At 41.3% G+C, this 16,418-nt stretch overlaps 1 protein-coding gene across 3 annotated transcripts in view; it reads left to right on the forward strand.

Moving 5' to 3' along the window:
* LOC125232224 overlaps positions 1–16,418 on the forward strand; it is a 212,933-nt gene that overhangs the window by 177,765 nt on the left and 18,750 nt on the right. For all 3 annotated transcript variants that reach the window (XM_048137863.1, XM_048137862.1, XM_048137864.1), the window contains one exon: positions 668–816. In XM_048137863.1, the coding sequence (XP_047993820.1) occupies positions 668–816 (149 nt within the window). The remainder of the gene's footprint in view (positions 1–667; positions 817–16,418) is intronic.

The raw sequence follows: 16,418 nt of genomic DNA on the forward strand, positions 1-16,418 counted from the left end.
CATTTTAACACATATCAAGAATATGGGCCAAATTGTCAAAACTGAGGTTCAAAAGTTTTAAGCCTGTGTCAAGAGATGGCAGTCTATGCACTGTGATTACACATTTTATTTTACAGTGCCTAACTCACTATAATACTCGATCCTCTTTACCCGGAAATAACGTGGCACTGGGTAAAATAAAATAGCCATACTTTGCATAGTGACTTTTGTGGTCATACCTAAAAAACAATTTTTATTATAGAGCCAATGATGAAATCGCGAAAAAAAATTGCCTGTTCCAAAGAAATGCGGCATCTCGTCAGTCGAAATGTATGGAGCAGCCTTTTTTTTCAGCATTTGATTTCAGCTTTGGTTCCATAATAAAAGTATGGCTGGTCCTTTTTATTTCACCCAGTACAGGTATTGCCACGTCAGCCAATCCTGTATTTTTGTAGCGAGAGTGTGTAACTAAACTGGCGAAATTCACTGTTATTAGGTAGGAAAATTATCAAGAGATATTATATCATTAAATTATTTTAGCCCTCAGTCACTTACTGCTGAGAATAGACCTTGGTTTTCTTTATGTGTGCCACATTTCAAGAGATGTTTACGTTTTCTTTATACTGTGTTTTGCCACTTTCGAAGAAATAATCAATAACCTATTGCTAATGTAATCATTATCTTTCAGACAATGGACGAGAGGACACGATCACCATCCGGCGAGCACCGGGAACACCGAAACGGCCGAAGCCGTTCACAGCACACCAACGGCTCACCGCGAGCCGACAGCGATGTGTACGTCACTAGTGGCGCCTACAGACCTCCCTCACAGATCAGGTGAGAACCGTAGTTATACAGCGACGGCTGGAGCCATTCACAGCACACCAACGGCTCACCGCGAGCTGACAGCGATGTGTACGTCACTAGCGGCGCCTACAGACCTCCCTCACAGATCAGGTGAGAACTGTAGTTATACAGCAACGGCCGGAGCCGTTCACAGCACACCAACGGCTCGCCACGAGCTGACAGCGATGTGTACGTCACTAGCGGCGCCTACAGACCTCCCTCACAGATCAGGTGAGAACTGTAGTTATACAGCAACGGCTGAAGCCGTTCACAGTACACCAACGGCTCACCGCGAGCTGATACGATATATACGTCACTAGAGGCGAGTGCAGACCTCCCTCACAGATCTGATCAGGTGAGAATTATACCTACAGAAACGGCTGGAGCCGTTCACAGCGCACCAACGGCTCACAGCAATTGTCGACGCCAGACGCCGACAGAAATGCAGTCCGGCTCTGTCGCGCTATTACGCAAGAGCGATAGAGATAGATAGCTACGATACAGATATTAACGTGAACGTTTGTTGTATTCGGCTACGTACCTTGTAATGGTGCCAGTAATCGTATAGTAGTTTAGACGCTGAGAAATGGTACTCTGAGACTCTAAATAAATAGTGCAACACCAGTTTTTTAATGCTCCTTAACGAAAAGTTCTCAAAAATCTCACGCGCGAGCGTTTTTATTGATAACTTACGGAATGCTAAAGTTATGTTTGACATGTTTTGTATCTAAAACTCAATCCCATTATGTCATATTTTTTAATTAGTTCTTTAACTATAGGAAAGTGTCCAACTGTCCACTCCTAGCCTGTAGTGCCATAAAAGGTGTAAACGTTCCCTTCAGTATAAAGTTCTAAACTAAACAATACGACAGCAACGCGGAATGTGGCACCCGTTAGCAGCAACAAATACAACAATGTTGCAGTTGACCTACTGTATCGCTACTAATCATCGGTACTAACACCCAGTGGTGCCAATAATGGGATAGTTTTATATTGGGTTTTATTTGCTTTCCCTTATAGAGCATATCGTGCGAGTTTAAATCATGTACCTCGCTCATAAAGCACACATTACTCCGAACGAAATAACATACGATCGTTACCTACGGCGGCACTGTGTGTGATATTTGCGCGTTTCTGTTTGATGGAAACGGCTGTAGATAAAATAAGGTTCAATTTTCAATACCAAATAATACCAACTAAATACTTATAGTTATGATAGGCTCCTGCTTGCTCAGGTGTAACACAGGCAAACGCTGCTTTTTTTTATCGGACTTGTCTTGATGAGTACCCGAAGTCCAGCTGATGCTGAACCCTGGCTGCACCTATGGGAACTCGGGTTTAGTGTAACACAGGCAAACGCTGTTTTCGTCATCGGACTTGTCTTGATGAGTACTCGAGTAAGCAGTACCCGAAGTCCAGTTGATGCTGAACCCTGGCTGCACCTAGGGGAACTCGGGTTTAGTGTAACCCAGGCAAACGCTGTTTTCGTCATCGGACTTGTCTTGATGAGTACTCGAGAGAGCAGTACCCAAAGTCCAGCTAATGCTGAACCCTGGCTGCACCTAGGGGAACTCGGGTTTAGTGTAACACAGGCAAACGCTGTTTTCGTCATCGGACTTGTCTTGATGAGTACTCGAGTGAGCAGTACCCAAAGTCCAACTGATGCTGAACCCTGGCTGCACCTAGGGGAACTCGGGTTTAGTGTAACACAGGCAAACGCTGTTTTCGTCATCGGACTTGTCTTGATGAGTACTCGAGTGAGCAGTACCCAAAGTCCAGCTAATGCTGAACCCTGGCTGCACCTAGGGGAACTCGGGTTTAGTGTAACACAGGCAAACGCTGTTTTCGTCATCGGACTTTTTTTGATGAGTACTCGAGTGAGCAGTACCCGAATTCCAGCTGATGCTGAACCCTGGCTGCACCTAGGGGAACTCGGGTTTAGTGAAACACAGGCAAACGCTGTTTTCGTCATCGGACTTGTCTAGATGAGTACTCGATTGAGCAGTACCCGAAGTCCAGCTGATGCTGAACCCTGGCTGCATCTAGGGGAACTCGGGTTTAGTGTAACCCAGGCAAACGCTGTTTCCGTCATCGGACTTGTCTTGACGAGGACTTGGGTGCGCAGTAGCCAAGACAGCGCTGTAGCTGAGCCCTGGCGGTACCTAGGGCAACTCTGGTTTCAGTGTATTATAATATAGAAATATTTCTTGCAATGTCAAGTTAGGCATAAAAACATAATATTAACTAAACAAAAATCCTACCAGAAGTGAATATTAACATCAAGTAGTTAGAACAAATTTATCAATTTGCTATACATGAAACACTTTATTTATGTATAAAAAAATACGTATGTATATCCATTTGAATATCAAAATTAAGTACAGTCGATTTCACTAATAGTAACACAGGGAATAAAGAGAATACTGGAGTTCCTAGCGTCCATAGACTGCGGTAACTACTTACTATCAGACGGGCTGTATGCTTGATTGCCACCAGAAAAGTATTTCTGTTTCAAACGATCTTTATAGAATTCACAACAATCAACAGAAATAGTTTGACAGATTCTATGGTACTACTCAACTCAACCAAGTACCAGTCATAAATACAAGTCTAAGATATATCACACGAAAAATACTATGAACAGAAAACAGCGTTTATTTATATTGCACCGAACCTGAGTTCCCCTAGGTACCACCAGGTCTTAGCTACAGCGCTGGCTTGGGTACTGCGCACCCAAGTCCTCATTAAGGCAGGGCCTATAACGAAAACCGGGTTTGTCTATGTTGCACCAAACCTATCAGGGTGTCCACTTTCTGGAAAGTCAGGGAAAGTCAGGGAAAAGTCAGGGAAGCTCATAGTGGTCATGGAAAGTCAGGGAAAGTCAGGGAAATGATTAAGAGGTCAGGGAAAAATTTGGCACCAAGAAAAAATATCAAAAATTATTGAAAAAATAAATACGATTTCTTGATGTGGGCCTTGGGCCACATCCATGACAGCAAAGATGGACTCCTGGTAGTGATTTTAAGGCAACTTAGAATTGTCTCTTTAGTACCTGGCCTGGTATATCTTCATGCTCTAGCTGACCTTAATTTATCTGGTCCAAAATCGTAAATGTGGAAAAATCCAGATCTTTTTTTTTACATTGCGTGCCCCACCAACATATTCCAAAATGGCGAGGGGGGTCGGGAAAAATTCAGTTATTGTGATTCAAATTAACTGAAAAGTTGCACCAAAATTTCACCTTGTACAACATTCATAAGGTAGGTGCTTTTGATAGGGCGACGTGAAAGGGGATTCTAGCCCTTGACGAACCACGTCGCGAGGCCGAACGACAAAGACAAAGTTACGTCGCTGTCCAAATTATATCTATCTGACAATCCAAAGCGGAGTTCCTCATAAAGCCAATGGTGCAAAACGTCACATAGAGGCGTAATTTTGTATGAGTCAAAGGAGCATAGGATGATAATAAGCGTGACGATGAGAGAACTTCAAAGCACTTGGAAACCTAAAGGCATGTAGTGGCAAAACACCTAAATGGGCGTCCCAACGCAGACAACAGAGAAAAAATTTCGCGCTCGCTTCGCTCACGTTTACTATTTCTACGTAGATAATACTATATCTTTTAGTTATAAACTCTTTTAGTTACTTAGTCAATATTTCGCGCTCAGTACGCTCGAAATCTCGTTTTCATTTCAAGTCTCTGTACTCCATTTTGTTTGCTATGTTATGTACGTAACAGTGGCGGGGCGTCGATACAACTCGATTCCCTACGGGTTCCCTAAAATTCTCCAGTATCTGTAGAAGTCCATACAAAACAGATCCCGAAAACCCCTCCGGCTTTATCAACGAACATTTTTACGCTACGCCACTGGTACATAATAACTACTATCAGCCCCAGGGACATAAAAGGGGAAAAAATTTCGCGCTCGCTACGCTCGCGATATTCTTTTCCAGCGTAGAATATCCACGTGCGCAGAGTGCACGGGCCGGCAACTGGTGTAGCCAAATGACGATAACTACCAACTACAGATTTCGTTAATGTTAGTTTTATAAAACCAGAAATCAAAGTTCAATAGTCAACATAAAGATAAAAAACCGTAGGTATAAAAGCATGAACTGCCTTGCAAATTTTAATATTTCGTACTTTAGAAAACAAACATATTCCAGAAAAAAAACTGCTTTTTTTCAAGTTTTTTTTTCAAAACCATTTTTTTTGCGACCCCAAACCAAAAGTGGTCAAAATGTCATCATAGAATGAAAATTTGGTCAGGGAAATTTTCTTAAATGGTCATGGAAAGTCAGGGAAAAGTCAGGGATTTTTTTTGGGTTTAGTAGTGGACACCCTGCCTATGTTCGCCTAGGTACAGCAAGGGTTCAACATCAGCTTTACCAGTACTCATCAAGACAAGTCCCATTACGAAAACAGCGTTTGCCTATATTGCACGAAACCCGAGTTCCCTTAGGAATAGCCAGGGTTCGGCATCAGCTCTACCTTGGTTACTGCTCACTCAAGTACTCATCAAGACAAGTCCGATGACGAAAACAGCGTTTGCGTATGTTGCACGAAACCCGAGTTCCCCTAGGAATAGTCAGGGTTCAGCATCAGCTCTACCTTGGTTACTGCTCACACAAGTACTCATCAAGACAAGTCCGATGACGAAAACAGCGCTTGCCTATGTTACTCCAAACCCGCGTTCCCCTGGGAAAAGCCAGGGTTCAGCATCAGCTCTACCTTGGTTACTGCTCACTCAAGTACTCATCAAGACAAGTCCGATGACGAAAACAGCGTTTGACTATGTTACACGAAACCCGAGTTCCCTTAGGAATAGCCAGGGTTCAGCATCAGCTCTATATTGGTTACTGCTCACTCAAGTACTCATCAAGACAAGTCCGATGACGAAAACAGCGTTTGCGTATGTTGCACGAAACCCGAGTTCCCCTAGGAATAGCCAGGGTTCAGCATCAGCTCTATCTTGGTTACTGCTCACACAAATACTCATCAAGACAAGTCCGATGACGAAAACAGCGCTTGCCTATGTTACCCCAAACCCGCGTTCCTCTGGGAAAAGCCAGGGTTCAGCATCAGCTCTACCTTGGTTACTGCTCACTCAAGTACTCATCAATACAAGTCCGATGACGAAAACAGCGTTTGCCTATGTTGCACAAAACCCGAGTTCCCCTAGGAATAGCCAGGGTTCAGCATCAGCTCTACCTTGGTTACTGCTCACACAAGTACTCACCAAGACAAGTCCGATGAAGAAAACAGCGCTTGCCTATGTTACTTCTTCTTATTATTTTTTCTTTTTATGAACTATTGACTCAAACTAAATAAGAAATAAATAAAACTAACTGTTACTCATTTCAATTATTTAATAAAATTGTAATAGAACTATTAATTAGATAATATATTGTATAAGTCATAAGTTAAGTATAGCTTTAAGAATATTGTGTGTCCTTACAGGGCGTCATGTACCTACCTATATATACTTGTAACACCTACTGTATCATGCACATGACTACAATGAAATAAAGAATAAAGAATTACTCCAAACCTGCGTTCCCCTGGGAAAAGCCAGGGTTCAGCATCAGCTCTACCTTGGTTACTGCTCACTCAAGTACTCATCAATACAAGTCCGATGACGAAAACAGCGTTTGCCTATGTTGCACGAAACCCGAGTTCCCTTAGGAATAGCCAGGGTTCAGCATCAGCTCTACCTTGGTTACTGCTCACACAAGTACTAATCAAGACAAGTTCGATGACGAAAACAGCGCTTGCCTATGTTACTCCAAACCCGCGTTCCCCTGGGAAAAGCCAGGGTTCAGCATCAGCTCTACCTTGGTTACTGCTCACTCAAGTACTCATTAATACAAGTCCGATGACGAAAACAGCGTTTGCCTATGTTGCACGAAACCCGAGTTCCCCTAGGAATAGCCAGGGTTCAGCATCAGCTCTACCTTGGTTACTGCTCACTCAAGTACTCATCAAAACAAGTCCGATGACGAAAACAGCGCTTGCCTATGTTAAACCAAACCCGCGTTCCCCTGGGAAAAGCCAGGGTTCAGCATCAGCTCCATCTTAGGAACTGCTCACCCAATTAACTCATCAAGGCGAGTTAGATGACGAAAACGGCTTGTTTTTATGTTGGAAATTAACGTTTTCAATGTGTAATGTTAATGATTCATTGTATTGATTTTCGGCCAACACTGTATATTTACATGCATACATACATATTTACATAATTATTATACATACATACCTACATACATTCATACATACCTACATACATTCATACGTACGAACATACATACTGATCTGGGCGACGATGATCATTTACCATCATCAGGCGATCCATCAGTCCCTTGTATCCCAGTTCATTAAAAATAATTTCTAGCCGTGTTCTACTTTTATCCAACGAAAACATGTTTCGTTGCAAAATTAAAAATGGGGCGCATAGTGCGGAGTGGCAACAGCGCATTTTCCTTCCTGTTCTTACACTAGCTTAGATTCATAATCCTGTCTCTTTCACGCAAGGCTCGACTACGCTTTAACAAAAGGGAAAGCCTTATAAATAGCGCTTAAAATAAGGGTAACCCTTATTAAAGGCTTGCAAGCCGTATCGGATAGCGGTAAGCCAATGCACAGGGCTAGCTTTATTGTTTTGCTGAGTTTTTTGTAAGGGCTAGTCAAATGAATGGGCTTGCAGTTGGAAAGGGAGAGTCTCTCGTTTGGGTCGTCCTTACGTTAGGGATTCCCAATGAAAGGCTTGTAGCGCGGAAGGGGTTGTCCGGTCCCTGGTCGGTACATCCCTAGATAGTTTAGATTTTAGACGCCGAGAAATGGTGCTCTGAGACCCTAAACAAACCACATCATGCCGGCGTATTACGCTTCCATTTTTATCACTTACTAGCTTTTGCCCGCGGCTTCGCTCGCGTTAGAAAAAGACAAAATGTAGTCTATGTCACGCTCCATCCCTTCAACTATCTCCACTTAAAAAATCACGACAATTCGTCGCTCCGTTTTGCCGTGAAGGACGGACAAACAAACAGACACACACACTTTCCTATTTGTAATATTAGTATGGATAAGTATGGATTTATCCACGTGGATAAGACATCTGTCACTCTCACACTGACATACTTGTCAAAGCGTGATATTGCTATTTAATCGCCCCCTTGCGTTATTCGGGCATTTTCCACGGCTCAAGGGAGCCTGGAATCCGCTTTGACAACTAATCTCAATATTTGGCGTAGGCACTTGTTTTACGAAAGCGACTGCCATCTGACCGTTTCCAACCCGAAGGGGAACTAGGTCTTATTGGGATTAGTCCGGTTTCCTCACGGTGTTTTCACCGAAAAGCGACTTGTAAATATAAAATGACATTTCGCACATACATTCCAAAAAAAAAAACTCATTGGTACAAGCCGGGGTTTGAATTGAACCCACAACCTCTGGATTTAAAGTCGCACGCTCATGGCCGTTAGGCCACCAGCGTTTTTTTCCTTAATAATTTTTCTGTTATAGGTGCTCTTTGGTTAGCCTACTTTATCATTGCAAATCATCGAACTACTTTGTCTAAATCGCGATTAAAATTCATTAAGTGCGAGACAGCTTATACTATCGCTTATCGATGGCGATAAATGGGAGCGCGATAAGCTTTCAATTTAGATGCCGAGATGACTTTTAAGGCCGATATAAATACCTATAAAGCAATCTCTCAATGCAGTTGCATTGACACAAAAGGCAGAGTTTAGGCACAGTATATTGAGTACTATCGTACAGTATGGCCACTCCCTCTCCCCGCTGAAAGTGTCGCCCACCCCCTCTCGGCTACTCACAGTTACCGCCTGTCAAACACGCGAACAATCGACCTGTCATATCTCATCTCACTCATACAAGCATGGTACGCGTTCACCTACACGAGCTTAGAATGTGTGGTAGGAACGCGCCTCTTTTATATATTTGATCGCCAGTGTCCGAGGTGTGGTTTAGGTCATAGAAATAGAATTGACGTGATTTTTGTACGTGGAGATAGTTGAAGGGATGGAGAGTGACATAGGCTACTTTTTGTCTCTTTCTAACGCGAGTGAAGCCGCGGGCAAAAGCTAGTTAGATATAAGTACAGTTTAATTATTCGAAAATTTCCAAATCTTTTTACATTTTTTGGGCATCAGAAATGCCTGGTCTATTGACCAGGTTTTGAATTATTATTCAAAATCTATCGGTTTTCTCATGTTACACGGTGCATATTTCATATGTTATGATAAATGGCTACCGTCTCACTTCGACACACATTGTATTTGAAGTAGGCTAATCTTAGACATAAACATTCCTCTGCCAAATGCTGCCATTTCTCCACAGACTACCGCCAATAGACACCGTTTTGTGATTTTTATGAAGTAAGTACATATCCAACGTGTGTGAAGTATAATTACGTGATATCTACTACGCAATTTATTGCAACCGTATTTCTGATTAACATTTTTAATAACCGAAAAATCTATTTTTTAATGAATGTCCAAGTTCAACTAAAATATACAATTAAATATACGTATACGGTATGATGTCTAGCGATGCTGACAAAATGCGCTATAGTGGTTTATTCTAAAAAAAAAACACCTGCATAATAGTATTTTGCGGTAGATCAAAACATTTTCATATTTAAACAGTTGAATACAAATTTAAGCGTTTTAATAATTAATATAGATTTTAATGCAAATGTCACTAAAAAGTCACTTATACCGTCTATAGTTTTGCTATACGGTGTTTGGCAATGGCTGAGCAAAGTTACTTCAATCTCACATGCTTCGTCTAACAGTAGTAGTCTGCCCACAATCCTACAACTGGGCCCGTCACGAGCTCGCGGTATAAATCCACAGATTTATGTCCGTCTGTCTGTTATGATGTAGCTACGAAACTGTTCGGTGCACATGGCAGAAGGTTTATGTGGGTTATTTCTAAATGGCGGGGTTTAGATGTATGAGTATTATACCTGAACCTGAGCTTAATATCAGGGTCTTCTTCAATTTTATATTATACCATAAATTAAATATAACAAGACCATACCATCCCATACATTAAAATGCGACCGCCTACGAACGCGCTTACACTCCACCACACATAGATGGCGCCACAAAAATGCCTTGATGCCACCGATTATTTGTAGATTAGCATTAAGTGTCAATTCCGAGCCGTAAATCTATGTCAAAAGTGACACTTAACGCCATCTACAAGTATAATCGAAAGCTACAAGACATTTTTTTTGTGGCGCCATCTATGTGTGGTGGAGTGTAAGCGCGGTCTTAGGCGGTCGCATTTTAATGTATGGGATGGTATGATCTTGTTATATTTAATTTATGATTATACTAGCTTTTGCTCGCGGCTTCGCTCGCGTTAGAAAGAGACAAAAAGTAGCCTATGTCACTCTCCATCCCATCAACTATTTCCACTTAAAAAATCACGACAATTCGTCGCTCCGTTTTGCCGTGATGGACGGACAAACAGACAGACATTTTAGACAGTATTGATTTACTCGTATTTATTATATTCCGGCGATCTCGGAAACTGCTCAACGATTTCGTTGTTTGTTATGTGGGGGTTTTTACTTTACAGGGGTGAAAAATCGTTTTAGCTTAGTCTTAATAGGTCCCGGCAAACGCGAAATTTCTAGTTTTCAAACTGCGAGCTTCGCTCGATCATCCAGGTACTAAATAATAATACTAATGCTAGGTAAATATCAAATTACTTTTCGTACAGAAGTTAAGAAAAACTCATTGATACCTACGAGCCAGGATTTGAACCCGCTACCTTCGGATTGAAAGCCAGGCGGCCGGGCGGGCGTCATATCTACTCCTACCACTGCCACGGATTAACACTAAAACATGACTAAAACTTCTTATTTAAATGCTAAAAGTAAGCATAATGTAGGTACAATTGCATGGCAATCATGACAATTTCAAACCAACTATATTCGTGTTTACGAATTAATTGAGCCAAGTCGATCAATTTGCTCTTTTTGCAAATTCCACGTCAAAATATAGGTCTAAGATTCATCTTGTATCTAGGCCGCCAATGCCGCCATTATAACAGACTCCGTAACCTATTAATTTGAACGCCGTTACTTCGCCACCCCGATCCGATCCGAGGAGTATTAGCAAGGTAAACGGGCGTGTGAAACGCAGCGGTTTTACCATTCTAACAGGCCTACGTAACCTTAGAGTTTTAAATGATTCACGATTAGTTAATTAGACTTCATCCTCCTTGCGTTATCCTGGCATTTACCGCGGCTCATGGGAGCCTTGGGTCCGCTGTGACAACTAATCACAAGATTTGGCATAGGCACTAGTTTTACGAAAGCGACTGCCATCTGACCTACCAACCCAAGGGGTAACTAGGCCTTATTGGAATTAGTCCGTTTCCTCACGATGTTTTCCTTCACCGAAAAGCGACTCGCAAATATCAAATGATATTTCGCACATAAGTTCCGAAAAACTCATTGGTAAGTACGAGCCGGGGTTGAGCCCGCGACCTCCGGATTGAAAGTCGCACGCTCTTACCGCTAGGCCACCAGCGCTTGTTAGCGCTTATTAGTTAATTAGACTTATTGACCGGAATATAGACCGTGATTGGTAATTTTAAATTTTTGCCGAGCTCCCGATATTCCAACGATATCCCTGTCAACATAAGTCTCATTTCTCTGTAACCTATTAATTTGAACGCCGTTACGAGTACTTCGCCGCCCCGATCCGATTCGAAGAGTTTTACGTATATGATACGGCTGCTGAACTCTTCATTGCTCATGGTTCCCATAATGATTACAATTTTTGTCCTTCGCTTTATTTACTAGTTTTTTAATCGTATATAAGATTTCGGTCCTTTGCAGTAGGAAAAACGCCTTAGGTAGATTGCTTCTGTAAGCCATAAATGCCTAAGACATATATATTTATTTATTTAAAATTATTATTCCAAAAGTACCCTATTCCCTAATGCAATTGCAAAATAAAAATAACGCCTTAGAGCTGGAAGCTTATTTCCTGGAAGCAGTTTCTCCGAAATTCACCCATGAAAACGCTCTCACTTGTCATATATTTGTTTGTCATAGTATTTAATGCTCAACGTCAAAAACCCCGCTCGTCTGCACTGTTCCTTACAAACAAAACCTTTGCATAAACGCGTCAGATTGGCGTCAAATTACCCGCGCAGGCGCCGGTCGTACCGCGCATGCGCAAACACAGAAGAAAAAGGACGTAAAGGCCTATGGAAAGAGTAGGATGTTAAGACTATTGTGCTTAAGATACTATGGAAACTGTAACTCTGTAAAAGATAAATACATTCTGAGAAAAAATATGCTTTATCTGTCGTATAAAATCAAGAAACTGTATCCTTGTTTATTTATTGATTTACCTAGATTGTAATGACACCAAACCTGCATTTTGTTTGATACTCTGTTAGATGGCGACACTAATTCTAATCCAATTATCCAATGAGATTCTAAAAGTTAAATTTACTATGACTAAGTCTAAGTCTGCATACTCGATTTTCTTTGGTGACTCTATGGAGTTAATGCAGTTTTACTTTGGAGTGAGTTGCGCGCGCGCATTTGGGGCGTAGATGATCGGTAATGACGATCAATCAAGCTATGGTGGCTATCAAATGATGAAATTAAATATTTGTGACAATGGAGTGTTTGTACGTAGTCAAGTCACACCAATCAAGCTAGAACTGAACGGAAAAGTCAAACTGATTATTAAAAAAAAAATTATTAAATTCATGTACGAGTAGTTATTAGTATTTAAGATTCAGACCAGTCCAGTCCATACATTGGAGAAAACACTTTTTCACTAAGACTAGTACAACTTTCCCATCACGGAACAATGGTGTTCCGGACCTTTGGGAGGCGTGCGTGTTGCCGAAGCCAACGCGTAGAGGCCCTTTTGACACTTTAATGAAATGTAAGGGGTACACCGAGCGGGTGTTGCCCTTACCCGTATCATGGGACACACGCAGAGGCAACACCCGCCAGGGTGTAAGGACTATTTGAGAGTTAATGGAACCTAAAATGAACTGGGCTATTGGATGAAAGTGATGGACTAAATACTGGACTATGGGATAAAAAACCGGACGCCTGCCTAATAAAACGGTATCCAATTTTATTTCTGGCAGACGGTGACTCGTCCCCACAAGATGAGCCCCCACAAAAAGCGACATCCAAGATGGCTCAAGGGCAACACCGGTGTGAGAACTCAAGGGTGTCGAGAGGTGTATAAGCCACTGTACCAACTCGCGTCTTACGCAAATTTTCACTTCCACCCCTGGAGCATGTAGCCCTAACGACTCCACTCTGGACGGCCAGCCAAGGCAAGCCAGAGGTAGAGAGTACTGTCCCACCCACCCGCCTTACGGGTAACAGAACTCCCCAGGAGCACTCGGGTACGTGGGGTCGCTGTTCCCCAACAGCTCGCCACAAGCTGCCCTGCGTTGACTAATTGCACTGGTAACACCAATGGGCGATAGGGTCGTCACATCCCTACGCCAAGACTAGTACAGCTTATTATTATATTACTATAATTAAGATTTGTATATTATATTACTTATTATATTTAAATTAATCTTAAAATAGAAGATAAAACATTTAATCATTAAAACTATTATAAATATATGTATAAATGAATATTACAAATCTTAATTAAATACGTATTACACTAAAAAGAAGAAAAAAATTCAAATTCGGCTTTGAACATTGGAGGTCATGGTAGCAAATTGAGACGCTCAGTTTAGGCACCTAAACTAAACTGCTCTGCGTTTGAATCGTTGTTAAAAAGATCGTGGTAAGGCTGCAGGTATAATGCAGAGTCTATCCGAAGATTCCGAAGTAATCTATACGCCACGTTACGGTATAAACTGCGTAACTATTGGTCCAGTGATCTGATTCGCAGATAACAATCGATTGGATCCATTGATATGTGGGTATCGGTGGCAACCGGTGGCCTAAATGTAAGGTCGCAGGTTCAATACTGTGCCGTTAAAGATTGCAAGATTAGCGGTAATAAAGAGTGAATTAAGATTTAAGTGTTTTCTCAAGCTGGAAGTGACTATTAACTGAGAACAAAACATTATATTATGGAGATCTCTATACAATATGGTCTGTTTACAAAAGTAGGAAATAGTCTCGATTGTATTGAATATAAAATGTTAATGTAAAAGCCGGAAGTACGGTAAAACCTGGATTTTACCGGTAAATCGTAGGTTATACCGATGCCGATTCATGAGACAAGTTTTTCGTAGTAACTTCTCTGCCTTAAAACTCCTGCCTGGTAAAAAAGTGTAATAAGGCCTGTAACGAAAAAAAACTGTAAATTTCAAACAGGTGTCATTCTAATTCTAAACAAAATGGCTACCATTTTCATGCTGTCATAGAGTCCCGAGACGTTATATTAATTATTCCAATATAAATTTCGCGTGTATTACGGTGAATAAGGCTGCAAAAATGAATAGAAAAGAACGTCGAGAAGTAGTCGTTTCCAAATGGCGGGAAAATCCACAACGCCCTACTAGTTTAATCGCAAAAGACCTAAAGTTGCCCCGAAGCTCCGTGGATCTTATATTAAAAAACTATTTTAATACCTTGACTCTTGACGAGAAGCCTCGAAGCGGAAGACCTCGCGGGCCAAGTGAGCCCAGACTCGACAGAAAGATCATCAACTGCATTCGGCGAAATCGTAGTATGTCGGTCAGAGACATAGCGAAAAAATGCGGGTCTAACGCAACTATTGTGCAACGAGCTAAACAACGAGCTGGTATGCAAACCAGGAAGAAAGTAAAGTCGGCTAAAGTTACACAGAAACAACGGTCAATAATCAAAAAGCGAGCTCGAAAATTATACGACTTCCTTCGTTCAAAAAAACCGCATTTGATCATTGATGATGAAACGTATGCAAAAGCCGACTTTTCAACCCTTCCTGGTCCGCAATACTACACATCGAGCAAAGAAGAGACTCTTCCAGATACGGAAACCACTGTTTGCGTCGGGAAATTCGATGAAAAGTTCCTCGTGTGGCAGGCCATCTGTGAATGTGGCGATAAAAGTTCGATTTTTGTCACAAAGGGAACTGTCAACCGAGATGTTTACATTAAGGAATGTCTCAAGAAACGACTCCTGCCATTTGTAAGGAAGCACAACGTCCCTACATTGTTCTGGCCTGATCTCGCCCCAGCTCACTACGCAGCTGACACGGTAAAGTTCCTCAAAGAGAACCAGATCGATTTCGTCCCTAAAGAACTGAATCCTCCTAATGTTCCGCAGTGCCGTCCAATCGAACATTATTGGGCCCAAGTCAAAGGCATCTTAAGAAAAACAGGAAAAGTTGCCAAGAACATGGACGATTTCCGCAGGAAGTGGATTGCTGCAGCCAGAAAAATCTCTAAAATTTGATAAAGGAGGGCATCAGAAAGAAGCTGCATCACGAGTACAGAAAGTACAGAAGCGAAAAATAAGCTCCAAAATAATTTTCTTTAGCGTTGCTTCTTGTTGTATATTTATTTAAATATACTGTTGTTGAACTATATGTACCTGATTTTTTCAATTGAAATTTACAGTTTTTTTTTTCAGTACACCCTTTAGTCGTTTTTCTTTCTCTCAAACCAAAGACATATGTAACTCCGTATAGATGGATAAAGTCTAAGAAAAAAACGTACCTCAAAGCCCTAGAGAAAAAGGTACGGTGGCCTAGATGGCGTTACACCTTTGGGGAACGATCGGCTAGATGGCGCTAATATTCATATTTGACATTTAACACATATGAAGCTAAGAATATGGGCCAAATTGTCAAAACTGAGGTTCAAAAGTTGTAAGCTTGTGTCGAGAGATGGCAGTCTATGAACTGTGATTACACATTTTACTTCGACAGTAACTCTCTATAATACTCGATCCTCTTTGTCTCAAACCAACTTCAGTAGTTTAATCTCTAATTTAAATCGTGTTAACAGACTTCAAAAAAAATTCTCAATTCGACTGTTTTTCTTTTGTTTTCAGTTGTAAACACTGTTTATGTATAATGTGGGACAGGCTATGCCTAGTGTGGAGGCCAGAATAAAATGTACTATGTTTTTTTTTTTGGTTTAGTGTCCCACTGTTGGGCTTTTTATTATTTATTTACGTTTAAACCAATATATTCTAAAATGTAAAAATACCTTGGTAGCTTTTCACATGATTTGTCAACAACCATCTTGTCTACATCAAATTGGCAGCGAATACAATGTTTACAGACTATCGATACACAGCACCGCTATTTCGGAATTACGGCTCAACGCGAATTGATTGGGAACGTACGCATTCCTTGGGCGCAAGATGCCGTTTAAGTTTGGTTGAAGAACGTTGTAAAGGACCTTTGCAACTTTTGACATGTTTGACGATAAAACCACAAAATTAAAATTTTGAAAAAACCCCCGACCGCGACCTAGTGACGATTTTCAAAAACATGGCTAAGAACACTACAACTCAGTTTCAGATAAAAAAAACTAAATCAAAATCGTTCATCCGTTCGAGCGCTATGCCATACGACAGACACAAACAGCGAATATCTTAATAACTACATGG

Source organism: Leguminivora glycinivorella, chromosome 12 (genome assembly GCF_023078275.1).
Source record: "Leguminivora glycinivorella isolate SPB_JAAS2020 chromosome 12, LegGlyc_1.1, whole genome shotgun sequence".
Taxonomy (NCBI): domain Eukaryota; kingdom Metazoa; phylum Arthropoda; class Insecta; order Lepidoptera; family Tortricidae; genus Leguminivora; species Leguminivora glycinivorella.